Consider the following 26,499-nt stretch of genomic DNA (forward strand, 5'->3'; position numbering starts at 1 on the left):
TTGTGATCATGAAATTCATTTTATAATGTGACTTAGAATACACTGTGTGTGGTCTGTGTGTGTAACTGAAACAGACTAGTCTGGTGCACACGCCAGTGGTCATTTCTGTTCTGTGTTCTTTAAAGATCTGACCCAGCAAGGCAATTTTACAACCCACATTAGTGGGTCCAGCTTACAGTTTGAGAAACATAGTTCTAGAGTCCTTTCCACTTTGAGATAAAAAGGAAGTGGAAGAAAAATCACACACACAAGGAGATCTGTTTAAAATGTGAGAAAATGCAGGCTTACTAACTCAGAACTGTTTCCTAACGAAAAAGGACCTTGTACTTTAAAGGAGGAGACAGATGGGGACGATCCTGTGAATGGAGTGTGCTGAGCACTCGCAGGAGTCCGTGCGTGGACCCTCGAGTCGCACCATGGAGGGTGTGCACCGTGTGCGCGTGCGTGGTGGGGGGACCGTACGCCTGCCGTGCACGGTGGGCGGCGCCTCTTGGAAGGGCTGCCAAGTTAGCGATCTGTGCCCTGTGGCTGGTTGGGGTGGGCCAAGACTCCCCACCGCCACTGTGGGGTGGGGTCCTAAAGCCAGTGCTGTAGGGAAGAGCGTGCACCCAGCACAGCCTCACTCTGGGTCGGGGTCCCTGGCTCTTGAAGTACCAGGACCTGGGCTTTTCACCGCAGTCCCTGGTTGTTGCTGGGCTGCAGAGGGCAGGATGTGGGTTCCCATGTCCCCTGCTCTCTCTGTGCCCCTTCCCAGGCAGCTCCCTCCACTCCCTGTCCCCAGCTCACCCTGGAGCCTCAGCAGGCCCAGCAGCTTCTGCCTTTCATTTCCTCTGCTTGTGGGGACCGAGTGATGAGGCCGTGGTCAGCAACCAGAGTCAGGACTCGTTGGAGAAGATGAGGCCCTCACATTGTTAGTGCAGGTATGATTCTCTGTCGTGAACATCCAGCTTTCACTGAATGCGCAAAGGCTTTTCTCAAGCAGGACAGTCTTGCCTGGCATCCCTCCGTGGGCCAGGCTTTTCCCCCAGGTGTGTGTGGTGCCTGCCTGGAAGCGGGGGGCCCCTCCATGCCTGGGTGTCTGGCCCTGAGGGCAGAGAAGTCCCTGCCGTCAGCAGCGGGTAGCCGCCAGCCGTGTAGGTGGCCCCAGTGCCAGAGCCATGTCTTGTTCTGCAGTGGGGGCGGCTCTTCCTCCTTTTGGGGGTGCTCAAGGTGCAGAGCCTTGCTGGGAAGACATCAGCAGAGCAGCGAGCTGCCTCAGGCCTCTGCTCGGGTGCAGTGTGAAGGGGGATGAGAGCAGCAGGAAGGGTTGGGTGGGAACGATTCCCATCTCCGCTTCGGTGGAGGGCCTTCCCAGGGAGGGGTTGCTGTTATTCTAAGAGCTGTCCGAGAATGGAGGAGCCCGCGCTCCCCCCGCTTTTGCTAGGCGTTCATAGCGAGTCGCTAGGGGTTATTTCTAGACGTGTCGTTTTGGGCTCTTGAGAGTTCTTTGGAGGACTTCCGTAGGCCCCTTGTCTTCTCACGACTGTGAGCCTTGGACTCTTCTCTGGCTGTGCCTGTGCCCTGGCTGGACCAGGCTCGCTGCCTCCTACGTGTCCCGAGTTCCCGTCCTGTGCCTGCTGCCCCCCCCGTGTCTCCACCCGTGTGGCCAGTCTTCAGCTCAGACTCAGTCTTCAGCTCAGCTCAGACAAGCGAGCTCCTGTTTCCCCGGCCAGGTGCCCCTGTGGGCCTTCTTTCAGCGAGTACTGCTCATTGGCCCGCTCAGCTGCAGCCGTGCGTCTCTGGTTTCTCTCCTCCAAACCTTGGGAGGTCAGCTCTACCGCCAAGGCACAGCCCAGGTCTGCTGGGTTCTGGCCATGCACATGAGCCCTGTGGGCACCTGGCGTCTTGCTCCTGGGCCGCCTCCATGGCATGGCATCGTGGCTGGTGCCCTGCTGCTTCTCCCCCTCTGCACTGGAGGGCCTTCTGTGGCAGCACATCGGCCGTGGCATGGCCTCCAGGGCCTCCTGGGATTCTGCTGCACCAGACTCCGTGGCAGCTTGTGATTCTGGACTCTCAGGCCTTCGCCCCCTGCTCCGCTCTGCCCCACCGCTCTGCTGGCTTCCTGCCTACTGCATGGCCGGCTCCTCTGTGCCCTGGGGTCTTGGCACTTGCTGTTCCCTCCATACCTTTGCCTGGCTTGTCCCTTTACATCACTCAGGTCTCGGTGCGGATGTACCCTCACCAGGACGTTGTCCCTGACTTCCTGCTTCCAGTAAACTCTCCCTCCCTGCCCCAGTCATCGCCCCCTTTCTTCACCCTTCTCTTCTCCGTGGCACGTATGAACCGGAGAGCGCCAGAGTTCTCCAAGTGTGTCTCCATCCCTGGAAACATCAGCTTCCGGAGGCGGGATGTAGGCTGCAGAGTGTAGCGGGGGTCACACAACATGACTGGCTTGGCCGCGTTCCTGACACCACAGCAGCCCCAGCACAGTGTCTGTAGTGCTTAGTGCGGTGCAGGCAGAGTGAGCATCAGCCGGCCTGTTGGTCCCCTGCAGCCCTGCCCGGGCCTCCCTGCTGCTGTGCATCAGCCTGTGGGTGGCCGGGCCTGCAAAGGCCTCCCTTCACTGCCAAGGCCGCCAGTCTGTGTGCCGGGGCCCGGCCCCCATGGTGAGTCTTGCCGGCTGAGCCGCCCTTGGCACTCCCCCAGGCAGGGAGTGGATGGTAAGAGGGGCCTCGTCAGGGCCCCTGGGGCCAGGGCTCCATCCCAGCTGTGGCTGGTATCCGTCGAGACCCCGCCGTGGATGGGAGTGGTGACGGCATCCATCTCGAGGCAGAGCTGCAAGCAGCAGAGAGGCTGTGTGGACCGTGCTGTGGACGGGGCCTCCCCACGGCGGAGCTCCTCTGAGGCACGGGCTGCCAGAGGGTCCTCTGGGCTGGGGGTGATCCCGAGGAAGTATGCTTAAACCAGTGAAGTTTAGGCACTGGGGGGTGATGAGTTCTGAAGGACACAGGAGGCGTGGGGCGTGGTGGGCAAGAAGGGCGTGAGTGGGTGCTTCCCGTGAGGCCGGAGGGACAGGTCTCAAGGTGGCCTCTCAGAGGTGAGGCCTGTTTTAAGCACATCAGAAAGCCTTCAGAGGGGCTTAGCATGGCCCCGTTGTGTTTTCCCACGACCCCTCCAGGTGTCGCAGGGAGAGGATTGTGTTGCCAGGACCTCATGAAGGAGGCCAGTTAGGACACCTCTCAGGGTCCCAGAAGGTGTCAGGATCCGCTTGGGGGGACTGAGGCCCTTGTTCCTACCCTCCTCAGTGCATGCCTTCAGGGGTTCTCATAGTGGCCCCATTTTATGGGTGACAGAAACAGGCACAGAGTGGGTAGGAAGCTGCCTGAGTTACTAGGAGGCTGGGTACTGGAGTTCAGCCCGGCGCAGCCATGCTGCAGCCTGTTCCAAGGTCCTCTCGCTGGGTTTGAGAATTAATTGAGGGAAGTGACAGTGGGCTTCAGATTGGGGGGGAAGATGGGGGCCAGGCACCGCATGGACATGAGCGGGCAGGGCACGGCCTTGTTACTGAGACGCAGGCGTGCACGTCTGGTTGTCCTTCGGGGCATGGTGAGTTGGAGGTGCCCTGGTATGTCCGTGTGGTGGAGCTGAGGTGTGAGGTGGGCCTGGGGAAGCCTGGGCAGGCGGAGAGGAAGGGAGGATGGAGGGAGAAGGGCAGGTGCAGGGCTGGGCTCCAAGGAGCTGGGTGCTCGGTTGGGAGGGGCTGTGGGGAGCACTTGGTGCGTGGGGGCCTGCACTCACTGGACCGGACCGAAGAGTGTGGGGCTGAGGGTGACCTTAGCAAGAGCCGCTTTGGTGTGTGTTGGGGGGCAGGGATGGGCGAGCGAGTGTTTGAACCTCAGGGAAGGTCAGGAGGTGGAGCCAGGGAGTGAAGACGTGATTTTTCAGAAGCTTGGCGATGAAGGGCTGAAGACAGTGGGGCTTGTTGGGCTGGCTTCCCTACCGGGCACTTCTCCCTGTCTCCTTTGTCTTCCTTGCGTTTCTTGGCATTTTTTCTTGCGTCGTTGAGAACCGCACGAGAGAATGAGCTGTATTAGAGGTGTTCGCACCTTGCCTGCCTCACGAAGGTTTGTCTGGATGCTCTGCTGTGCGCTGTTGCATGTAATGCTTTTCTTCTTCGTAGAAAGAGACTCAAAGTCAAGTCACGTATGTGTCACCTTCCAGCAGCAGAGGGGGAAGATCACCACATCCCATCTCCCCCCGCCCACTTCCCTCTCAGGGGCACACCCACCCCTAGATCTGGACACGTGGAATGTTCTCTCCTGGTTTTGTTTGTTTGAAACAAAAACGGGGTGACTGTATTCTGGACGTTGCTTCTGGTGCCATGGGCCTCCCGCCCCGCCCCCCAGCCTGTGTGACTGTTGATCTCAGGTCGGCTGTCGTTCCTGTTGTGGGTGGTGGTTAGGTGGTGGTCATGAGCAGTGTCACAGGGCCATCTTGGCCCATTGTCTTGGCTGCTGATTTTTTACCAGGGGAGTCACCGCTGTCCCCTCCCTTGGTGACACATTCTGTTACCTCCTGCCTGCTCGGTGGCCAGAGGCCTGTTCTGGCGGGGGGTCGCCAGTGTGCTGGGACATAATTCCGCTGTCGTCTGTGTTTCTTTGGTAGTGGGGCTGAGCCTATTTTTATGTCTTCCTCTGACATGAGTTTTTGTGATCTTTCCTCTGACTTGCTCATTGCGGTCTCAGAGTGCTGTGTTGATTGGTGATTCTTATTCACTCCTTTAGCTGTGGTCACCGTGCACGGTGGAGGACTTCCCTCCGGGCGGCTGGACGCAGTGTTACAGAGGTGGCGAGACCGTGGACGCAGCTAGTGCTTGGTGCCCTCTGTTTGCCTTGCTCTGGCCACTGCATGGCGGGAACACTCCAGTTTCCTGCTCATGGCCATGCTCGCCGGAGGCTTTCCCTTGTCACCTCAGTTCTGTTAGTTTCAGAGACCGTCCCTCGCAGGGTGTGTTCAGAGGCCCAGGCACCCTCCTCTCCTGCAGCCAGCCTTCTTGTGCCCCGGGGATATTCGGGAGCTGTGGTCAGAGGCTCCCTCGGGACACACTGGAAGAGGAGGCCCAGAGAGGTCGAGTAGCTGCTGGGGATTGATGTGCCCACTCTGCTCTGGAGCCCACCCGCCCACTTGCCAAGGCCTCTGGCAGGCTGACCCCACTCCTGCCCCCCCCCCCCCCCCGCCTTCCAGACCTCCTGACACGGGCTTGAGCTGCACACCTGCTGTGTTTCTGAGCTGAGGGGGCGTTTGCGGTGGAGAAAGCAGGTCCAGACCATGCGGCCCGCAGTGGGACTTGGTGGCAGCTTGCTGGGACTTGGAGCAGGACGAGGGTTTGAAGGAGCGGCTGTGAGCAGAAGGGGCCGGTGTCCACCAGAGGGCGCGGGTGATCATGCAGGTGGGTCTGGGGCCAGATGGCCCCATGAAAACGAGTGGGGTCACAGTGCTGGAGAGAGCCACTGTGTGTTGTGTGTCTGTTACGCTCTGTTACTGGTCCTTGCCCTGCTGCCCCACACGCCTGCTGTGGGCTCCTGGGCGCCACAGGGGTCCTGCTGGGTGCACACTGGTGCAGTGTCCTCCCCGGGAGCCTGGAACCGACCGATCGCCTGGTGGAAATCGCACTGCAGAATAGCCAGCCTGCCTCCAGAGTGCAGCACCTGCCCCAAGGACGCGAGGCCTCAGGGCGTGCTGCCCCCAGCAGGACCGCCTGCTCGGTGGCTCACCTGCTGTCCCTGCCCCTCCCCCACAGCCCCAGGAATGTCATGTACTCCTGCGTCTGCCAGCGCTGGGGGGCACTGGCAGTTCGGTCTTGGACTCTCTGCCAGATGAAAAAGGTCTTTTATTGTCCTCCCTGGTCCACCTTTGATCTCGCTTATTTTAGCCCCCTCCCTCCCCCCCAGTTTTGTTTGGGAGATTCTAGGCAGCCTGTGACTACCCCCTGCCTCGTAGCGCCTGTCAGTGTGGTGGTCTTCAGGGGAACATGTCCATTTTGTGCTTGTGCTGGGTTCCCCGCTGGGCTCTGAGCTCTGCAGAGCAGGTGCGTGTTCGTCCCTGGCTGCATGCATGTGACTAGCCGTGTCTGGCTCATAATAGGTGCCAGTGTTTGAGTACCTTTCTAAGGGGGCACCAAGAGGAGGGGTCTGCATTTTGCCACATGGTTGACCTTGAGTTAAGTATTTGCTTTTCAGGGTTCTTTTTTTTTTTTTTTTTAAACAGAGATAGCGTAAGTAGGCAGGCGGCAGACAGAGGGAGAGGGAGAAGCAGGCTTCCCGCCGAGCAGGGAGCCCGACGCGGGGCTCGATCCCAGGACCCTGGGATCATGACCTGAGCCGAAGGCAGACGCTCAACCGACTGAGCCACCCAGGTGCCCCCAGCTTTTCAGGGTTCTTCATGAAGATAGTAACCCTGTTCAAAGCTTACTGTCCACTCGTGCCCACTCTCCCATGAGGGCCTGGGGCCAGGGGCCAGGTCACTGCCAAGATAGGAACTCTGCCTGTGGCTGCAGTGGGAGGTGGGGTAGGGACCTCCCTGGGCCACCCAAGCATTCTCCACGTGGTTTCGGAACTCTGTGCAGGTGGACTGTGGGTAGCGGCAGTTGAGGCTAGTCAGAGGGGACCCCCTTCCTGAGCAGGCATGTTGAGCCTTCCCTGCCTGCCACACTCCTGCTGTGCAGATGTGAGACCCAGTTAGCAACCTCAGCCAGGCTCTGGGTTGAGGGTCCCGACAGGTTTGACAGGTCTGTGCTTTGCCCTTGGCCTCTGAGCGCACCTCCCTGGAGACAGCGGTGTCTGTTTGGAAGCCTTGGGCCAGGACTGGGGTATATAATATAGCCCATGTCCTTGGACAGGGAACAACTCGCTGACCCTCAAGGTAGGGTCAAGCCCATGGTGTTCTGACTGTCTGTGCATATGGGACAGAGGGAGGGGTTATCCCGAGGTGGGACTGGGCTGCCTGGGGGAGGCCAGCAGGGTGCGTTTCCCCTGAGGCTGGTCGGCCCTACCGCTGAGTACAGGTGCGTCCAGGTGGGGCAGGGGCTGCCTCTGTGAATCCACTGAGCTGGGTGGAAAGTCCTGCTGACACATGAGTAGGACTGACAATGCCAGCAAGCTCCTTTGTGTGCCGGAGGCCCTGGGCCCCACACGGGACCCAGGGAAGGGCATGGACCAGCACTAGCCAGGCTGCTCAGACGCCTCACCACTCCCCTCTAAGACACATGGAGAAGTGGGTGTGGCCTCAGTTGGTAGGTGCTCCTGAGGGTCTTTAGGAAGGGGAGAGCATAGTGGGTTCTCGAGGGAAGGGGAGCCAGGAGCCATCTGCCTGCATTCCGGGTTGCACTTGGCCCTGATGCCTAAATAGGACACACTGGACTTCTGCATGGACCCTGTTCCCTCCCCAGCCCTGCTGAAGTGAGAGCCAAGGGAACTGTGGAAAGGCAGAAGCCCTCAGAGACAAAGATGGGGGATGGGATGATAGTAGATGGTTTTGGAAGCATCTGGTTTTGGAAGCTGGGACGGCTGCTGGTAGACTGGGTGCAGACTCAGCAGAGCTGAGACCTGGCCGGCGGGAGACCAGCTGTCCTGAGGAAGCTCAGAATGGCTTCTGACTGGTGGAGTCTAGGAACTTCCCAAGGGGTAATTGGAGGTCTGGAGGAGTATTTCAGAAGCGGCTGGACCACCCCCACCCCTCCTGAGGGCATGAGTCACAGGACTGTGCACCAGGGGGCACTGTCAGGCAAGGAAAGCCTTGAGAACATCCTACAGCCATGGTGTTGAGATCCCCCTCCCCACTCTCGGTCTGTCTCCAGGACCCCACCCTCCAGGCAGAAGAAGGAGAGTCTGAGCAGCCTCAGAGAGAAGACCTGCAGAGCCTGACATGGGGGCATCCCCCATGCTCCCACCAGGGAGTCAGATGGCCCCCAGTGAAGCACATGGGACCGTCAATGCTTTCTTCGGTGCCTCCTTTGAAATGGGACTGGACAGCCAGGGACCCGCAGACACGTTGAGGAATGCCTGAGCTAGAGAGGGAAGGAAGGAAAAGGGCACACACTCTGAGCAAGCACGTAAAGCAGGGCATCACTCATCTCCTCAGAGGCTAAAGACTCTGTGCCCCGAAAAGAGTAGATGCCACAAAAAAGGAACATCCAAAGAATTAAAAAGAATGCTTGGAAATTAGAAATGCAAGAGCAAATTAAAAGGCCAAGGGATAAGAGGTAAGATTGGGTGCATTTCCCAGCGAGTAGAACAGAAAGTCAGGGATGTACCCCGGGAGTGCAAGAGTGTCAGCGCCCGAGCAGTGAGCATATAGCCACAGAGGAGTTCCAGAAAGAGCAGGAAGCAGAAGGAGGGTGTTATCAAAGCAGCTCAGCCTGTTTCCAGAACTGCAGGCTGTGAGTTCGCATTGAATAGGCTCATCCGGTGCCCCACACAGGGAATGTCGCTTGTTCCCACAACATTTCAGAACACCAGGGATAAAGAAAGGATTCTGAAAACTTCCAGAGAGAACAAGACAGAACAAAACACCAGGAATCCAAACGCAAATTCCAACCCAGAAATGAGAAAATACAGTCTTCAAGATACTGTCAGAAAAGGATTTCCAACACGGGCTTCACATCAGACAAACCATCAGTCATCTGCGAGGTTAGGATAAAAGTCTTCTCACTTGCATGTTCTGAAACAAAGGATTACTTCCATGCACCCCCTTTTAGGAAGTTTCTGAGAAGACATGCTGAGGGGGAGGAGGGGCAGCCCTGTGGACAGCTGGGGAACGGGTGTGGTCCGAGTTTGGCACCACCGGGGTGGGACATCCGCCCACCGCTGAAGGACAGGGCGGAGGCTTCGCTGCCGGGGTGGCTGGCAGGAAACCACGGGGAACATAATGAGGGGGCACTTCGGGCTCGTTCAGGGGGGCTTGATCCAGTCCCCCGTCTTGGTTGGGCCCCGTCCTCCTATTCCTAACTTTCCTCATTAATAATTCCTGGCTTCAGGTTTTCAGAAAGCCGCATTAAACCTAGATCTGGGTGAGTGGTGTCAACACGCCTGTCGCTCCTTCCGTCCTGTCCCCCCTTCCTCACTGTGCGTGCTGCTTAGTTTCTGAAGACGTGTTTTTGGGAAGAGGCAGGAACAGCAGAGGGAGGCTCACCCACAACCCCAGAGGTCACCGCGAGGTGGTTGTAACGGAAGTCCCCGGACGCTGGTGGCTGCCCTGTCTTCTCGCCCTCGGCTCAGTGGGTCCAGTCGGCCCAGAAGGCCCGGCTGTGTGTGCAAGCATGTGCGGGGGGGGGGGGGGGGGGGCGGGCAGCATCCATACCTGCCCACTTCTCAGGTTCCCCGGGGCAGTTGGATGAGTGTTGACAAGGGCATGGGTTCTTGTCAGCATTTCTCTCCCTTTGGATGCTACCTCCTTGTGCCCTCCATGGCCACCCCCTGTGATGTTGTGCCTACAGAGCCTGTCCTGGGTGCTGCCCCTCCGGTCTCTCCTTGGGCCTCGAGCTCACCTGCTGTACGTGTAGCAGTGAGTTAGTGGTTAGGGTTAGGGCTCCTCCTGAGTGCTGAGCAGTCCGAGGTGTGGCGGCCTCGACAGGGGGCCTGTGTTCTGCAGCTGGTGGCCAGTGGAGGGTCGTCTTCCCATTGTGGCCAGAGCTCCTTCCAGCGCTTCCAGGTCCTCCTGCCCCGGGGGCTAGTTAGGAGGGGCATTGTCCTGGGGTGCCCGGTGCGTGTTTCACTTGTTGGGAAACTGCCAAAGGTTTAGCTGCGTCTCATTTTTAAAAATCTTTATTAGGATGTACATAGTGACTTTTTCTTCAATTATAAGAGTAAGATAACTGAATATTTGGAGAAATGGGAAAAAATCACCTTTTATCAGCATCTTTTTTGTTGGCATTTTCATGTATGACTTTATCCAAAATTACAGTAACTTTTCTTTCCCCTTCTGATTATATGGGAAATTTCAATAATGCATGAATTTATAAAGAAAGTGAAATCTACATCAAATCTTGCCCCCAAGGAGCTGCTCTGGGCAACACCTTCTGGCACCTTCCAGTTTCCCTGTGCCGTGGCCCATCCGTGCTGGCGCGCACCCCGTGCAGACACACTGCGGCCACACCGCGCCTTACCAGCCAGGCCCCCGTGGACACAGGCTGAGGCAGGTTCCAGCATCTTTGTTTCAAGCAGTCCTTCTTTCTGTTTCCTTACTTGTAAGTTGTTCTGAGTTTGAGTATTGGTGATAAATTCCTAGAAGTAGACTTTCCAGTCACAGGGTCTTCTCACTGTGCATTCCAGAACATTTTGTGAGGCAGCCTGTGTCTGGGGGGTTCAGGTGAGCCTCCCCAGCACTGGCTGTCCTTGTCCTTGATCAGAAACAAAAAAAATCATCTTGTCTTCTGTGGGGTTGCTTCTGAGTTAGGAAAATTGATCTCTTCTTCTTAGTTTATTGACTATTCATAGTTTTTTTTTCCTCTTATGGATGGTTTTTTCTTTGCCATTTATTGCTTTTTGGGGGGGGGGAGGGTGGTCATGCTTTTCTTGCTGATTTGCAATTGTTCTAATTTGCATATTAGAAATTAATTCATTCAGGAGTATGTGTTAACACCGCTGCTGATGCTGGACCAAGTGCTGTCCACCAAGGTGGTCGCAGAAAATGACAGGCCCATTTCCCGCTCTCATTGAGCTCATATAGACGCAGCGGAGTCAGAGGAAGACTGTAGGGAACTGTGTGAGTTTTGGAGGGTTGAGGGTCTCAGGTGACATTTGGGCTCGGAGGGAGGAGTCTGTTCCAAGGCTTTTTGGGGCTAAGGACACAGCATGACAAGGGTTGTGAGGTGACCATCTGTGTGTGTCCCTGGGGCCAGGCTGGCATGGCGGCATTGGGCAGGGACACACATCATGTGGGGCCTCGAAGACCCTTGAGAGTCCGTGAGCCTTCACAGCAGTTGGGGTCCTGGGGGACTTCGAGCTAAGAAGGGAGATGAACAGGCAAGCCTTCTGAAGACTGGGGTGGGGGGCCACAAGCAACTCCCATGCTGAGGAGGCACCAGGGCAGGAGGCCAGGCTCCTGTCTGGACCCTCTGTCCCCAGGTCGGCACGCTGTGCTGAGTGTCTCCTCCCCACGGCTTCTCTGAGCCTCCCCCTGAGGAATCTGAAGTATGGGCCTCGGCATGTCAGACTCTGGCTTTCCTCTCGCTTTCTGGAACTCCCATACCTGATGCCTTCCTCCTCATCTCAGAGAAGAAAACAGTACTTCCAATTAGAGGGGAACGTGCTGTGGGGGAGCAGGCAGAGGGGGAGGGGACCAGGGTCCCTTTTCCCAGCACGGCCTCGACCTTCCCTTCTGCACCTGTCAGGGCCGGGCCTGTCCCAGGCCCCACATCCACAACAGGATGTGGACGGTGCTCGGCCACAGGGTGGCTGCCGGCAGTGCTCTCGTGTGGATGGAGTTCTGGGGGTTTCTGACCCTCATGCTCCTATTAACGGGGTAACCCAGGTGCCACTGGCTTTGCCTTGTGAGGCTATTGGGCCAGCTCGGTACCTCCTGGCGCCCTGTGTCCTCCCTAGACCTGCGCTGTGCAGTGCTCTTGGGCTGTATCGTGCAGGGCTGTGAGGGGCAGGCTGACCGTTCAGTTGACTGACTGGGGCGACCTATGGGCCTGGGGGTGCTGTGGGGGAGAGCTCGTCCCCACCCCCCTTTGGCTCCTTGGCCTGTGCCTGTCTCACAGTAACCCCATCTCTGGAAGCTTCCCTCTGTGCTTCCACGATGTAGAGGTGGCCTTCTGTTTCTCTCCGGTATTTTTCTAATGAAAGGCTGTTCCTTCTATTTCAGTGTTTCAGGGTGGGGGGCAAGCTTGCCAGTGTTTGTGCTGAAGTCCCTGCAGGGAGTAAGGGCACTGGGAGGGGCTGGGCACAGGCGGCATCTCACTGGGCTCTGCTCCCCTCCCGTGTGGCCTCTGAGCCTCCTTCCTGGACTGAGCCTGGGCTAAATCTTGCAGCCCAGGCTTTTATACCAGTGGGGAGGGCGGGGCGACGTGGCAGGACCCACAGTGCCCTATTCTTAGGCAGGCTGGGCTGCATGCCTGCTGGGCTTGTAAAGGCTAGGGGGTGAAGAGGGGCGGTCACCTGTCCCCTGCCTTGAGCATACTGGCCTTCCTGAGCCCGTGCACTCTCCCGGGGGAGTCAGCGCTGGTGCGCCTGCCCCTTGTCTGTAAACACCACGTCTGGCCCTTGCCTGGGCTCTGAGGTGGGCAGGGGAGGGCTGGGGCACATGGGCTTTGCTGCTCTAAACAGAGTGGTGCTGTTGAGTCAGTGGGTCTCAGCCAGCCTGCCACGAGCAGGCCGCCTTGCTTATGCCCTGGCCAGCGGGCGCTTGTCTTGGCAGATGCCAGTGTGGGGGTCAGGAGGGAAGACTTGCCAGAGGTGCCTGCCACGTGGCCTGGACGCCCCTGCCCTCTGTGGTCAGCGGTGGCCAGGGGCCAGGCAGGATGACTAGGCAGGCTTCAACAGCCACTTTCATTGTTTGGAGCTTGGCTTGACTTGAACTTGGAACAGAACGATTTTGGTGGTGTGGTGGTGCATTTCTCTGCTTTCTGGATATGTGCTAAAATCCTGGCGCCCAGCCCTGTGTGGTCCACAGCCTACCTCCTCTTGCCATCCAGGCAGCTCTTTCAGCCGGACCCCACGCCTGCTCCCTGGTGACCTGGTAATCCATGGCTGCCCTGGTGCTGGGCTCCAGGAGAGCACTTGACCTCCAGCCTGACCCCTGCATGTCTTCCTCGCCTGCCGCCCAGAGGTTCTTCCCTGACCACCTCAGCCTGGTCTACAGGGGTGTTGGGCAAGTGTGTGAGGAATGCAGGGTGAGCCCCGCTTGGCCATGGGCCCGGGCCTGGCCCCAGCTCTCCTCCAACCCCCGTGTCTACATTTTTGCCTTGCCCGAGCAGCTTTGGCCCCCACTCAGACGCCAGTACCAGGGTGAGCCTTGGAAGGGGCTCCTGTTTTCCGTGGCCAGTGTGCAGAGGAAACGGGTATCCTGTGTTGGGCATTTCCTCTCTTTGGTGTGAGATGCGGCAGTGGTGGGTTTGGGGCTTTCTCCCTCCTTCCTCTCTCTGCTGCTGGGGCTGGAGGGGAGCAGCGCAGCTGTGACAAGGCCACCCGGGGCCAGCTCTCTGCTCGGACAGCTGCTTTCCTTTCCAGATGTGCGCGTCCCCTCTTGCGGGGTGGGGGTGGTTCAGAGCAAGGGCTCTGGAGCAGACTCCCTGTGTCAGATCTCTGTCCCAGGGGATGTCCAGACACCTGGAGGGCGAGCGCACCGTGCTGGGGGGGCTGCTGTTGCTGCGGACTTGTACGCAGGCATCACCCCCAGACACGGCGTCACCCCTCGTGGCAGAGGCAGTGGGAATGGGCTGGGGACGCTGAGTCCCAGGGCTCCAGTGGCTTGTTCTTTGCCGTCCTTCCCTCTTGTGTGCACGGGGCTCCTGGCCCAGCAAGGTCTCGGGGAAGCCTGTGAAGGCTCTTTCTACCCAGCTCAGGGTGCGCCAAGTTAGGGCCTAGTGGCCTGGCGCGTGCTGAGCCACGTCATGGGTCCTGGCCACTTGTGTGCAGGGGCACCTGCCTAAGTGGACCTGGCCCGCTGTGGGCGGGATTGTGCCTCTGTCCTCTGTCCTGGACAGTGTGGAGTGGGGACCTCGGGCCGCAGGGCAGCGGGTCAGCCCCTGCTCCAGTGGCCCTGACCACAGGAAACCTGCCCCGAAGCCAGCCACCACCTCCCAGCCCTGTCTCAGTCCTCCTACTCCCACTGCTGATGAGGGGTCCCCAAGCGCTCTCTGCTTGGTTCCAGCCTGGTTTTAGTTGTGTGACGACTCAAGCTTTCCCTCTTTCTGAACCCACGTGGGTGGTGACCGCCACGACATCGGCTGTCCGAAAGGACAGAAGTAGCATTCTTCGGGTCCCTCCCTGGCCGGTTTCATTAATGGGGGCAGCAAGCTCCCTGCCACAGAAGGTTTGCTTACATTCCAGGGGAGGAGCCTGGTGCGGTGGATGGACCCTGCCTGGCCATGCGTGCTGTTGGGGGGCTGCTGGGCCCCTGGGTGCGGCCCTGGGAAGGGGGTCGCTGGGGGCTGGCCGGCTGGCAGCTTCTCTCCAGGCCTCACCGGCTGCTGGGCGGGTGGGACCTTCCCTGGTGTGGGCAGAGCCGCTGGTGCTTGTGCAGAAAGGGGCTGGGAAGACGGGGCCGCTGCCCAGTGTACAGACAGGGCGTCACAAACGCTCCGTGAGAATAGTTCGTCACCACGTAGCGCGTGGGGAGAGCAAAGTTGCAAGTGTGTCTGCTTGTGGCTTTCAGATGAATAGACCACATTGCCGCCCACGACGTCCCGGAACCGGAAAGGCGCAGCATGCAGAGGCCCTCGCGGCCCTTCCCGTCGCCACCCTGACTCTAGATTGTGCGCCGCGTGTCTGAGACCCCCCAGCGCCACTCCCCCCCTTGGTCTGTGGCTTCATGCAGTCTCCACTGCGTGGGACTCGAGGTTGGTGCCCCAGGCAGGAGCTCCTCCTTCCCTGTTGGCACGTGGTGTTCTTTGTGTGTGCGTGCCTCCGATCAGTGAAGAGCACGTATTTCCATTCGCCAGGACTCGCCAGTCTGAAGTGTGCCCTGTGATGTGCTCTGACAGACGTGTGTCGCTGTCGGACCCCCTCCCCCCACAGTGACGACGTGGAACATTCGATGCCCCTCTGCCGCACCCTTGGCCACCACTGCCCTTCTCCCCAGCACGGTTGTTCTGTGCTTGCTACGATTCGTGTCCACGGGATCGCAGAGTGTCGAGCGTTTGGGCTCTGCCTCGCTCATGGCGCTGATGCTTTGAGGCCCGTCGGGTGGTTGTGTGTGTCTGTGCTGCGGTCCTTGTCGTGGCTGAGCTGTAGCCCCTTCTGCAGCTAAGACACAGTTTGCTTAGCCGCCTGCCGTTGTTGGCGTCTGGGTCGCTTTCAGCAGTTGGCGATCGCCAGCAGCGCTGCCGTGAACCGTCCCGATCCCGTCTTCGTCTCTCCCGCAGAGGCCGTAGACCTTCTGGGTCGCATGGGAGGTGCACGCGTGAGCGGGGAGGACTGCATTGCTCCTGAAGCTCCCGCCCCTTCCGCTCCCGCCAGCAGCGCTCGCCTCTCAGTGGCCTCCTCAGCCCTCGTAAGCACACGGACCCCCCAGCCTGTGGGAGTGGGGTGCTGCCTTGTGGTTTCCCTGCTGACTGATGCTGAGCGGCTGCTCACGTGCTTCTCAGCCCTCCTTTCCTTCTTTGGGGAAAGTGTCTTCTCAAATCCCTTGCCCACTTCTTAATGGGGTAGTTTGTCTTTCTATTTTAGAGTTTTGAGAGTGCTTTATCTGCTGTGGACGAAAGTCCTGTGTCGCTTTGCAGTTTGCTCATCCTCTCTTCCAGTCTGTGGCTCATCCGTCATTGTCTTCTAGGGACTGCGCTGGCTGTTCTGCGTGTGACACTGAGGTCTTGCTCCTGCTGTTTCCCAGAAGACTTTCCAAGCTGGCCCGTGCTCCTTTCTGTGTGTCATGCAAGCTCCAGGGGGGCCAGGGTCAGGCAGGCAGGGTGCCAGGCTGGGTGCGAGCCCCTGTCTGTCTCTGTGTCCTTCTCAAGGTAGCAGGTGTGCACACAGCGAAGCTGGGAGGCAAGGGGAGAGGAGTTCTGACACCAGCCGTTTCACTGCGTATGCTTTTGGGCTTTATGGATCCATTCTCTGAAACTGTTTTTTGCACCCTCTTTGGATGTGGATATACCGGCAATGGAAACACTTGAGCCAGCCAGGAGCCTGGTTGCCAGGTCCCTTGTCTTTACAGGGACATCAGGGCTCATCCAGTGTTTTGAAATTTTTATTTATTTATTTATTTATTTATTTTCAAGGTTTTATTTATTTACTTGACAGAGTGAGAGAGGGAACACAAGCAGGGGGAGTGGGAGAGGGAGAAGCGGGCTTCCCGCCGAGCAGGGAGCCCGATGTGGGGCTCGATCCCAGGACCCCGGGGTCATGATCTGAGCTGAAGGCAGATGCTCAACTGACTGAGCCACCCAGGCGCCCCTGAAAATTTTATTGCTTCTTGTGCCAGTTGGACAGAAATGCCAGGAAAGCAGACAAAGGGTCGGGTGAAGTTAGCGTGGTAGTGACCCTTCATCTCAGCTGGAAGGCTGTCAGGAGCATGTCCTCATGCCGGAGGCATCAGTCATTGAACTCTGGCTGCAGGTTGTGTTAAGAGCTCCCTGGGAAGATGACAAGATGAAGTCCTAGCCAATGAAACAGTTCACGGGAGAAGTGAGAAAGTGCTCGCGCCCTCACCGTGTTCCTGGTGCTGGGACACGGCCGTCCACAAACCTGGTGGTGCCCGGCTTTCCCGATGTGAGTCCTGGTGTGGCCGTGGGGGGAGGGGCATGGCCAGTAAGCGTGTGCTTGCAGCGAGCGAGGAGGACGGTGGGGGTTGACCGTGGTGGTGAGGGCGGCGCCCCTGGGGGCTGACGAGTGAGAACCCGGAAGGTCCGGAGACAGAGTCGAGGAGGGCCGGAGTGCCTCAGCCGTGAGGTGCCTGTGAGCCCCTGCTCTTAATGGCGTGGTCGGGGGCTGGCGTGGCCCAGCAGCGCAGGGGTCACGGCTGGGGAGGTGAGGGCAGGAGCCTTAGGGAGAAAGGAACACAGTTGCCTAGTGGTCCCATGCGTGCACGCACAACTTACATAGAGCCGTACGTACAGCTGCCCACATACACACTCGCACAACTCACATGGAATGCACACCCACCTACATACACTCACATTTGTACGTGTGTACGCACACGACTCATGCAGTCACACACACACACACAAGTACACACTCACGCATACAGAACTCACATGTAATCATATACACGCATACACACACACAGTCACAGATACACACTTGGGCACTCATATGCAAATACACATACACTGCTTTGCAATACGTGGCCTCTGGAGGAGTCCTCGTGTGGGCTGGACAGTCCAGACTCTTGTCTTACATAGAGAAAAGCAGTAGACACAGGATTAATGGCTGGAAAACTTTCTTGGTCCACTTGATTGGGGGTTTGCGGAGACATTTTTGTGTTCATGCACCCGGCATCTACCCTATATAATGTCTTTAAGGGGTTTGTATGCATCTTCTTCATCGTGGGTTTTCTGGGCGTAAAAGGGGTATGAAGGTATCCACTCTGGTCGCCTCGGTGGGTTAGGAGGACCTGTTGAGATCATGCACGTGGGGCAGTGCCCGGAGAGTTCTGATGTGCAGATGTTCTGTTGTTTTGCCTGGGCTCCTTCTGGGAGCCAGCATTATGCCAGCTCTTCTGGATCTAAAAATAGTGATAATCCTGTCTCTGGCCTTCCAGGCCTCTGAGGGGGTTCGGGGCTCTCCACCGTTGCTGTTCAGTGCCGTACAGGTTCTCTCACCCAGGATGCCAGCGTGCCCTGAACTATATATCGTGACTCGCCTTGTTTCCGAGAGGGCAGGCAGGGTCACAGGTCTGGAGCAGCGGGAGAGGGCGTCAGAACCCTTCTCTGAACCCTGCTCCCTCCCTCCAGCAGGCCTAGGCTGGCCTGTGCCCCCGGAGACACTGGGGAGAAGCCCCCACTCTTTCCCTGCTCGAGGGCCCCTTTCTGTGCCGTGGTGTCTATGCCTCCAGCTGCTGACGGTGGGATCTGCCTGCTTCGAAGGCCGCTGCGGTCCGTAGAACCAAGGTCCAAGGCAGAATGCGTGTTTTCTGAAATACCCAGCTCCTCTCTCTCCCTGAGAGGTGCCTCCTTTCCTACAGGCCCTTTGATAACCAGGAAGGAGGGAGAGCCGCCTGTCCGAAAGGTCTGGTGAGCAGGCGCTTCTTTCTTGTGGGGCTGAAGTCGGTGGCCGCCCGTTCTGGATTTCTTCCTGAGAGTGCTCCCTCCAAGCGCGAGGCTTGTGAGGAATGGTCCTCGCCAGCCAGGCTCGTCAGGTGGGGCCTCTTCTCCTGCCGGGTGCAGCCCTCACTTGGGAACAAAGCAGTGGGACAGCAAGGAGGCAGCTCTGGTGGCTCGGTGCCCCTGGCCTGGGTGGCCTGAGACGTCTGAGTGTGAGAAGGTTCTCCACCCGTGGAGGGGCTCACCCGCCTTTGGAACTGCACGGGGCTGGCCTCGTCTAGGCGGTGCTGGCTGAGCGCGCCCTCGTGCTCTGGGGGCCTTGCTCCGCTGACCAGTGCCTGGACAGGTTGCTGCATCCCTGTCTTCGGGGCTGGACGGGGCTCTTGTCAGGGCCGCTGGACCGAGCCGAGGGTTCCGTGCCTCCACACAACGGCAGACAGATGTCACCTGAGGTGACAGTTCCAGCACCATGGTCACCCAGGGCCTTTGGGCGGCTCTGTGGCAGCCTGGGGGCAGCCCTGTCAGCTGAGCCCTGCACTTGCATCCGCTCCTGTCCTCTGCCCCTCTCGTCCTGTTGCCATGCCCCGGGCCGCCTGCCAGCCCATCCCAGACTGGCCGTCCCGCCTTCTCCACACAGGTCAGGCCTCTGCTCATGGCTCTCCCACTCGCACCCTTCAGGGGTTCCCACATGCCTCAGGCACAGTTCAGACCTCAGCCCCGCTGCCCCCTGTCTCTTTAGCCCTCTCCACATGGCTCTCCTCTGCACACCGTCCTTTCCAGGGGTCTGCATGGGCTATTCCCTGCACAGATTCTTCTTTTCCTTGCCCTCCTGACTCCTCTTCCCTCAGCCCTCACCCATCTGGACCCTTGCCCACAGCATGTTGGGGTCGGGTGCTCATGTGTGCTCGGGGCTAGGTGAGCTCACTCACTGCCCCACTCAGAGCTCCGCTAGGCGCTGGTGCACCTTTATGGACTGAGTGAAGGGCATGGATGTGCAGAGCCTGTGGGCGTGGACAGTGCGCCTCTCTCTCTCTCTCTCTCTCTCTCTCTCTCTCTCACGTACCACACCTAAGCCGTGCGCACTCCTTGGACAGGCTCCCTGAGGAGGTGGTCCCGTTTGCTGGGGAGCAGTATTCTGGCCTGAGGCTGCATTGTGGGTGTGGAGGAGCCGGGGGGGCCTCAGCAAGCCCGCTGCCAGCATGCAGTAACGCTCTGCTCGGTGCTTAGGGCACCCTCAGCCTGGCCACGTGTCTGCTGCCTTTAGTAGGTGTTGGCTCCTGGAGAGCGCGCCAGGGGTCAGAATGCCAGTGTTCACAAAGGTGAGCCCCCCACCCCCAGGAGCTCGCAGGGCATGTGGGGGTGAAGCCACCTTCCCCACATTGGCAAGCAACACACATGCTGTCCTGTCCAAGTCACTGTGCAGTTAAAGGGGTGTGCGGACACCGAGGAGGCCGCCGCTTACGCCTGGATTCTTCCGGGGCTGAACGTCAGGTCTTCCTTCCTCCCTGTGGCAGTCCTGTGGAGGACAGGCTTTCACGGTGGCCTGCAAGGCCTCAGGTTGGTGGCGGGCAGAATGCACACGCGTGGGTCTGTGTGCAGTTGGGGGGATTGGGGTTTTCGGTGGCAGGCAGCAGAGCCCTGATGGGGTGCGGGTCTTCTCCAGAAGGACCACATCAGAAAGACCTTTTTCTGTCCTCGCTTCCGTATTTAACAGCGGGCTGGCCGGCGCGCCCCTCTCCACACATGTTCTTTTTGTGCCCCCCGTGTGCCAGGCACGCTCTCCGGGTATGGAACGTAGCGCTGAGGAAGCAGCACGCACCCCAGCCCCCCGATCTGGCATTTCCTGGGAGCGGGCAGAGCCAGCCACGCATTTCTGTGCGGCTCAGCCCAGCCCGGCACAGACTGGCCCTCTGTCCACACTTGTGGGAGGGGCGGGGGGGAGGGTGGCGCCCACCCAGCGCCCTCGCTCCCTCCTGGCGCCCAGCACGTTTGCAGACAGAATCACTGTCCTGTTGTGGCCGCCCCGTGTCCCCCATCGTGGAGGGAGCAGCGAGCACGCACAGGCCCCTGGCCAGGCCTGGATGCTGCACCAGGGGACATCTGCGTGGTGCTGGCACGGTGTGGTGGTGCCCTTGGGGCGCCTGGGCCCTGCTGCTCCAGGCCTGGGGAGGCACTGGGGGCGGAGGCAACCTGCAGGAGCCAGGAGAGGGGCCAGGCTCCTGGCCGAGCACCGGGAGGAGGCAGGAGCAGCACGCAGCTGTGCCGGAGGACGCAGGGGTGGGGTGGGGGGGCTGGCTGCGTGTCGCAGTGCCTGACCCAGAGCGGGAATCACGGGCACTTAACGCCTCCGGCCTTGGGCCTTCTGCTGCCTTCAGCTGGAGTCCGCTTACTTCAGATGGACAGTACACCTTTCCCCTGAGGACCCTGGCCCCAGGCAGGCACTCTAATGCGGGTGTCCTTCTGCATCAGCCCTCTTGTGGGGCGACATGGTGTTTTAGGGGATGTGGCTCCCTTCCAGGCAGGTGCGTGTGTTTAGAGTTGCCATCCAGCCTCGTGTGGGTGACTGAGCACCCGGGCAGCATCCTGGGACAGAGAGAACAGACCGGAGGGGCACGGGAGGGAGGAGGGAGACCCGTCGGCCGCTGCCGTCCTGCAGTGAGAGCAAGGGGGGCTTCCGCCAGGGCGGCCGGGCCGATGCGCTCTAGATAGCCCGGAGGCCCTGCTGGCGGACGGGTGTGGCGGGAGCCGGGAGAGTGGAGCACGGGTCTCCTGAGGAGCCAGGAGGGGCCACGCTGGAAGGGCAGGCTGAGTGTACGTACGGTGCCCGTCAGCACGGACGGGAGCTGCCAAGGTCTGCCGGCCGTACCTGACACACACTGGCCTGTACGTGTTCCCGTGCGTGTGCACAGCCAACAGCCACAGGGCCCTCTCCACAGTCAAGGACGGGGACCCACCCATCAGCCCCTTCCAGGCAACCCCGGCATGCTTCTCTCGTTACGGATTAGTGACATTTTGCGGCCGCTTAGTGAGCGAAATCCCCTCAGCGTGAGTTTGCCATTGCCCACATTGTTGTGTGTGTCGGGAGGTCGTCGTCCGTGTCCTCGGGTGGGACTCTGGCACAGGCAGGCCTAGCCGGTCCATCTGTCCACCTGCCGGGGGCCGTGGGGGCTGTTTCCCCACGTGCGCACAGGTCTGTGTACAGACACATGCCTTCTCTTCCCTGGAGGGTCTGGGTCGAACGACACGTACGTTGAACATTTTAAGGAACCGCTGAGCCGTGTTGTGCGGCGATCACGCCCCCGACCCCGGTGCCAGCCGCGAGTGGGAGTCCCGGAGTTCGCCCCTGGTCAGCCCCGGGCGCGTGCCCGCAGGCTCCACAGTTGTGGCCCTTCGAGGGGAGCGAGGCCGTGGCTCGTGTGGTTTTACGCCGCCTTTCCTCGGGACCTAATGACCTCCAGCGCTTCATCTGTGCCGACTCTGCTCCTGCGGTGAGGGGGGTCTGCTGAGACCGCTTGCCTGTTTCCTACTGGGTTTGGTCTTCTTGTTGAGTCATGGGGGGCATTAAACCTTCTAGATGCAAGTCCTCTGTCAGACATGTGCTTTAAGAGGGTGTCCCTCGGCCTGCAGCTTGTCCCCAAGCGGCTTGCTGGGCGGTGTGGGCTCACGGGGGGTGGGGGGGCTGCTCCTTGCTTCAGAGCCTTTTCCCAGTTTCCATTTTGGGAAGCCTCTCTTGCTGCGTCTTCAGGTTCATTCGTCCTTGCTCTTGCTGCGTTCGGTTGGCTGTTAATCCTATCCAGAAATTCAGTTTGGATCTTTTTTTTTTTTTTTTTTTTGAAGATTTTATTTATTTATTTGAGAGAGAGAGAATGAGAGACAGAGAGCATGAGAGGGGGGAGGGTCAGAGGGAGAAGCAGGCTCCTCGCCGAGCAGGGAGCCCGATGCAGGACTCGATCCCGGGACTCCAGGATCGTGACCTGAGCCGAAGGCAGTCGCTTAACCAACTGAGCCGCCCAGGTGCCCTCAATTTGGATCTTAAAGCAAGTTTTCCCTGTCTCTCCCTAACATGCTCAGTGTTTCCTGCAGCTTCTGGAGCAGGTGGGGACACAGCTGTGCTGAGCTTCGCATGTTGTCTTCATCTTCTGTCATCTGGCCATTTTGGGGTCCTTTTCCATCGATTGCTTGACTCTTAACAATGGGTTGCATTTTCCTCCTTCCTTGAAGGCTTGGCATTCCCGACTAGATGAAAGACCATGTGAGCTCTGCCTTTTTTGGTCTGCATGTTTTTGTACGTTTATAGCTATTCCTGAGCTGTGTTGCTTGGACTCCTTTTGGAAACGGTTGCTCATCTTCAGTTCTTGCCTGTGTTCTCCATTTGCTGGGGTTATGGCGCTGTTCCACGGAGAGCTAATGCTTCTCACTGCTGATCCACACCTTCTCGAGTATTACATCTGACACCATGGGCCAAGTTTTTCCACTCTGACCAGCGGCGAAGGGACTCCTTCCAGCCCCCACGTGAGCCTCGAGGACTGTCCCTCCACCCCTCCCAGGGGGCTCATTCCACCCCTCGGTAGTTCCCTTACAAACAGCCCAGCCAGTGCTCGGCCAAGGACCCCCTGGGGCCCTGAGCACATCCGTGCAGCTCTCTCCTCTTGGGTGCCCTGCCCCTCAACCTCTGGCTGCTCTGGCCTCCCCGGCCTCCCAGTGGAGACTGGTCAACTCAGGGCCCCCCTGGGCTTCTGCCTGTGGTGCAGGCTTCCCTTGTCAGCTCCCGTCCCCAGGGTCACTATGCTCTGTTGTCTGGGGTCTTGAAAGCCGTCACACATTGTATCCAGTGTCCTGTTGTTTCAGGCAGGAGGTAAAGTCCGGTCCCTGTTACTGCACCTTGACCAGGGTGGATGCCCTGATTGGAAGTTGTGTTTTGAGGACCTTCTGGTTTGAAAGGTGCGCACACTTAGCAAAACCGAGTTCCCCAGACTTGCTTTCTTCAGCGTGTGAAAGCAGTGGGCCCTTTGGTGGCAGAGAAGGGCAGCCCTTGGCATGGGAAAGCCCTGTTTCCGTTCGCTCCTTTGGTGGGACGTGTGCGTTTGGGGGTGGGGTGCACACTGGCTGCCCTGTGGTCCCACTGAGCTTCCAGTCACGTCCCCCGGCCACGCGGTGATCACAGTGCCAGGCCTGGTGGGACCGCCGGCTTCCCGCCCCGCCACAGCACAGGGCCACCATGGAGCACCTGCCCAAGTCAGGACTGCTGGGTTTCCAGAAGCTCCTGGAACACACGTGCAGAGCAAGACTTGACTTGCGACCCACGCAGGTTAGAGGGACAACTCCAGAGGGTACTGGTCTCCCTCGTGCCTCCTCTGGAGGAAAGGAAGTCCCCACCCAGGCCAAGCAGAGGTGGGCCTGGGTGTGAGGAGACAGGACAGGGTCTCGGCAGCAGAGACATGCCTCCCTCCCTCCTGCTGGGCAGTTCTGGGGAAGTCAGGATAGTCACCACAGGTTGTTCTTAGACTTTGCTTTAAAAGTATGAGTTTGCCCCACAAAGTGCCCCCCTCCATTTGCTGTGAAAGCCAGTGGTGCCGCTGGCCAAGTGCAGACCATGCCTGGAGGGATCCAGGGAGCACCCTCACCCCTGCCACGTGCCTGTGTGCCCCACGTCCCCCTAGAAGGCCCCACGTGCAGAGCCAGAAGCCCTTGCTGTCCGTGCAGATGCGAGGAGGAAGACATGCTTTCCGTCACCGTGGACAAGAGTGTGGCATTCCTGACCTGGCCGAGCGGTGCCTCTGTTGGTTCTCCAGGGATGTCGCTGTGGACCTGACTCCTCGCACGCCAGTTCACACTCACATGGGCTCTGCTGTACCGTGTGTGACATCATCATGCGCTGCGGCCCGGGGCTTGACCGTCCCAAGGCAGCCCCCGCGCACCGAGGGAGGGTGCTGCCAAGGACGCCATGAGCCCGGGTGTTCACGAGCAGGTCTGTCTCTTGGCTGGAGGCTGGGTTCATGTCCAGATTTAAATGAGGAGTGTGTAGTTAAGGGTGTGGTTTTAGTGGGCATGTGGGCTCTAAGCTCTGTTCCGCATTCACACCCAGTAAGACCCTAATCTTCCTGTTCTCTTCCCTTCACCCCATCGCCCGAGGTACTCTGAAGCAAATTCTGGAGCCGTGACAGGACAGGAATGCTTTTCCTTAAACAGAGAGCATTTTGTTATCGTATCAGAGCAGCAGTCCTTGTAATAACATTACATATCCAATCAGTGTTCATGGATTCAAGGAAAGTCCGTATGTTGCAGTTCGATGACAGGTTTTATAATTCTTTTTTAGCTTTGTATTTTGAAATGATTATAAACCCACAAGAAATTGCAAAAGCAGCCCGGAGAATCCAGTGTCCCATTCAGCCAGCCCCTGCGTGGTGACACCGCACACAACTGCGGTGTAAGAGGGTGACGTTGGCACAGCACTGTTGACTAGGTTGCAGACTTGGCGAGTCTCAGTCCGCAGGCCCTCCACCGTCTCTGTTCTCCCTGTGGGCCCGTGGAGGAGACCCAGCAGCCACCCCGCGGGAGAGTTCAGCACATTCCTCCGTGTGTCCTGTAAGTTGTCAGCTATCCCGAGACACTAGTTGGATGGAGTTCTTCTTTGGGGGTAAGACTCCTCGGCGGGGGTGGTGTCCCTCCAGTCGGAGGCTTGTGCTCTCGGGCTGTCTGTGACTTGCTTGCGGACTCTCGACCGCTGCCCAGAATCACTCCTTTGTTGGCATTACAAAGGCCCCATCGTAACCTCCCTTCCCCGCTGGTCCGATGGAATACTTGCGTAAGGAAAACCTTGCCCTCCTCAACTAAGCAGGCTCCTTGAGGAGCGGGACAAGTGCTCACTCTGTCCTTTCATTGACTGTCCTTCAGAATAGGCGTTGGTTCTTTGCCATCCTCCAAAGGTAAACAGCGAAGTGTTTTTGTGAAGAAAAGTACCGTTAGACAAAGGTTTGAACACCTCTGTTTCAAGGGTTGGGTTGTTGTCCTTCCCTGTATCCTTAAATTGCCCCACCCTTGGCCATGGAATGTCTTCAGGCTAGCCCTGAATCATGGTGACGGTGATCCTCCTGGCGTCAGACACCTTTGCAGTCCTTTCCCCTGACAGCAGGGTACACACCTGGAATCCGTGCTCGGGAACCCGCCTGGCTGCCGCAGGGGCAGCGACGTGTAGAGGCCACAGTCTGGACATCAGGTGTGCCCTCCGTTTCTGAGCTGGTTATGTTTTCTTGGCCTTCTCAGTGGACAGAGGTAGAAAAGGTGTGAGTGTAGAGGACCCGTGAGTTCTTCTGGGTCCTTCAAATCCAGGTTCAGGACCTCCCCTTCATCTGCATCTCCACACCTCAAAGCCTGTTCTCAGCCATACCAACCCCCTGTGCCCATTCCACGCCAACCATACCCACAAGAGGAGCACAGAAAGCAGAAACCCCGCGAGTGGGAGCACGTGCAGGGTGGACCCTCCCGCACACTCGGCGGGAAAGGAAGCCGGTGCAGCAGCCGTGGAAAACGGCGTGGCGGTTCTCAAACAGCTGAAAATGGAGTGACCGTGTGTTCCAGCGATTCCTCTTCTAGGTATTGACCCAGAGAACCGAAAGCAGGGACGCGAGTGGATGCTTGCACACCCACGTTCACAGCCGCCGACACAGGGAAGCAGCCCAAGCGTCGTCGACGGACGAGCGGATAAACGTGGTCCATCCACACACTGGACCGTCACTCAGCCTGAACACGGAGGGACACGCTGACACCTGCCAGAGCGTAGGTGGACCTGGGGGACGTGATGCTGAGTGAGATAGGCCAGACACAGAGGGACAAGTACTGCAGGATTCCCCCCACATGAGGTCCTTAGAGTCTCCAGATTCACAGGGAACAGAGTGGACGGTGGACGGTGGGCGCCGGGGGAGGGGCGGGGGTCGGTGACTCAGGGGGACAGAGAGCGGACGATGGGCACTGGGACCGGGGGAGAGATGGGGGTCGGTGACTCGGGGACAGAGAGTGGACGGTGGGCGCCGGGGGAGGGGCGGGGGTCGGTGACTCAGGGGGACAGAGAGTGGACGGTGGGCACTGGGGGAGGGATGGGGGTTGGTGACTCGGGGACAGAGAGTGGACGGTGGGCGCTGGGGCCGGGGGAGGGATGGGGGTCAGTGACTCGGGGACAGAGAGTGGACGGTGGGCGCCGTGAGAGGGTGGGGTTGGTGACTCGGGGACAGAGAGTGGACGGTGGGCGCCGGGGGAGGGATGGGGGTCGGTGACTCAGGGGGACAGAGAGTGGACGGTGGGCGCCGGGGGAGGACGGGGGTCAGTGACTCAGGGGGACAGAGAGTGGATGGTAGACACCAGGGGAGGGATGGGGGTCGGTGACTCAGGGGGACAGAGAGTGGACGGTGGGCGCCGGGGGAGGGTGGGGTCGGTGACTCAGGGGGACAGAGAGTGGATGGTGGGCGCTGGGCACTGGGGGTAGGGAGGGGGTCGGTGACTCAGGGGGACAGAGAGTGGACGGTGGGTGCCGGGGGAGGGATGGGGGTTGGTGACTCAGGGACAGAGTCTCAGTTTGGGAAGATGGAAAGTTCTGGGGACAGGTG

General features: G+C 59.1%; 1 protein-coding gene across 6 annotated transcripts in view; it reads left to right on the forward strand.

Moving 5' to 3' along the window:
- The window catches only part of MOB2 (MOB kinase activator 2), a 78,549-nt gene that overhangs the window by 25,972 nt on the left and 26,078 nt on the right, over window positions 1–26,499 (forward strand). Inside the window, exons 2-3 of one of the 6 annotated variants that reach the window (XM_035013592.1) lie at window positions 5,224–5,428; window positions 8,488–8,666. The exons of 3 other annotated variants lie outside the window; for them this stretch is intronic. In XM_035013592.1, coding sequence (XP_034869483.1) covers window positions 5,423–5,428; window positions 8,488–8,666 — 185 coding nt within the window. In that variant the 5' untranslated portion in view covers window positions 5,224–5,422. 2 more of the 6 variants (XM_035013594.1, XM_035013591.1) reach the window with 2 other exon arrangements.

Source organism: Mirounga leonina, unplaced genomic scaffold (genome assembly GCF_011800145.1).
Source record: "Mirounga leonina isolate KUSES-001 unplaced genomic scaffold, KU_Mleo_1.0 Mir_166, whole genome shotgun sequence".
NCBI classification, from domain to species: domain Eukaryota; kingdom Metazoa; phylum Chordata; class Mammalia; order Carnivora; family Phocidae; genus Mirounga; species Mirounga leonina.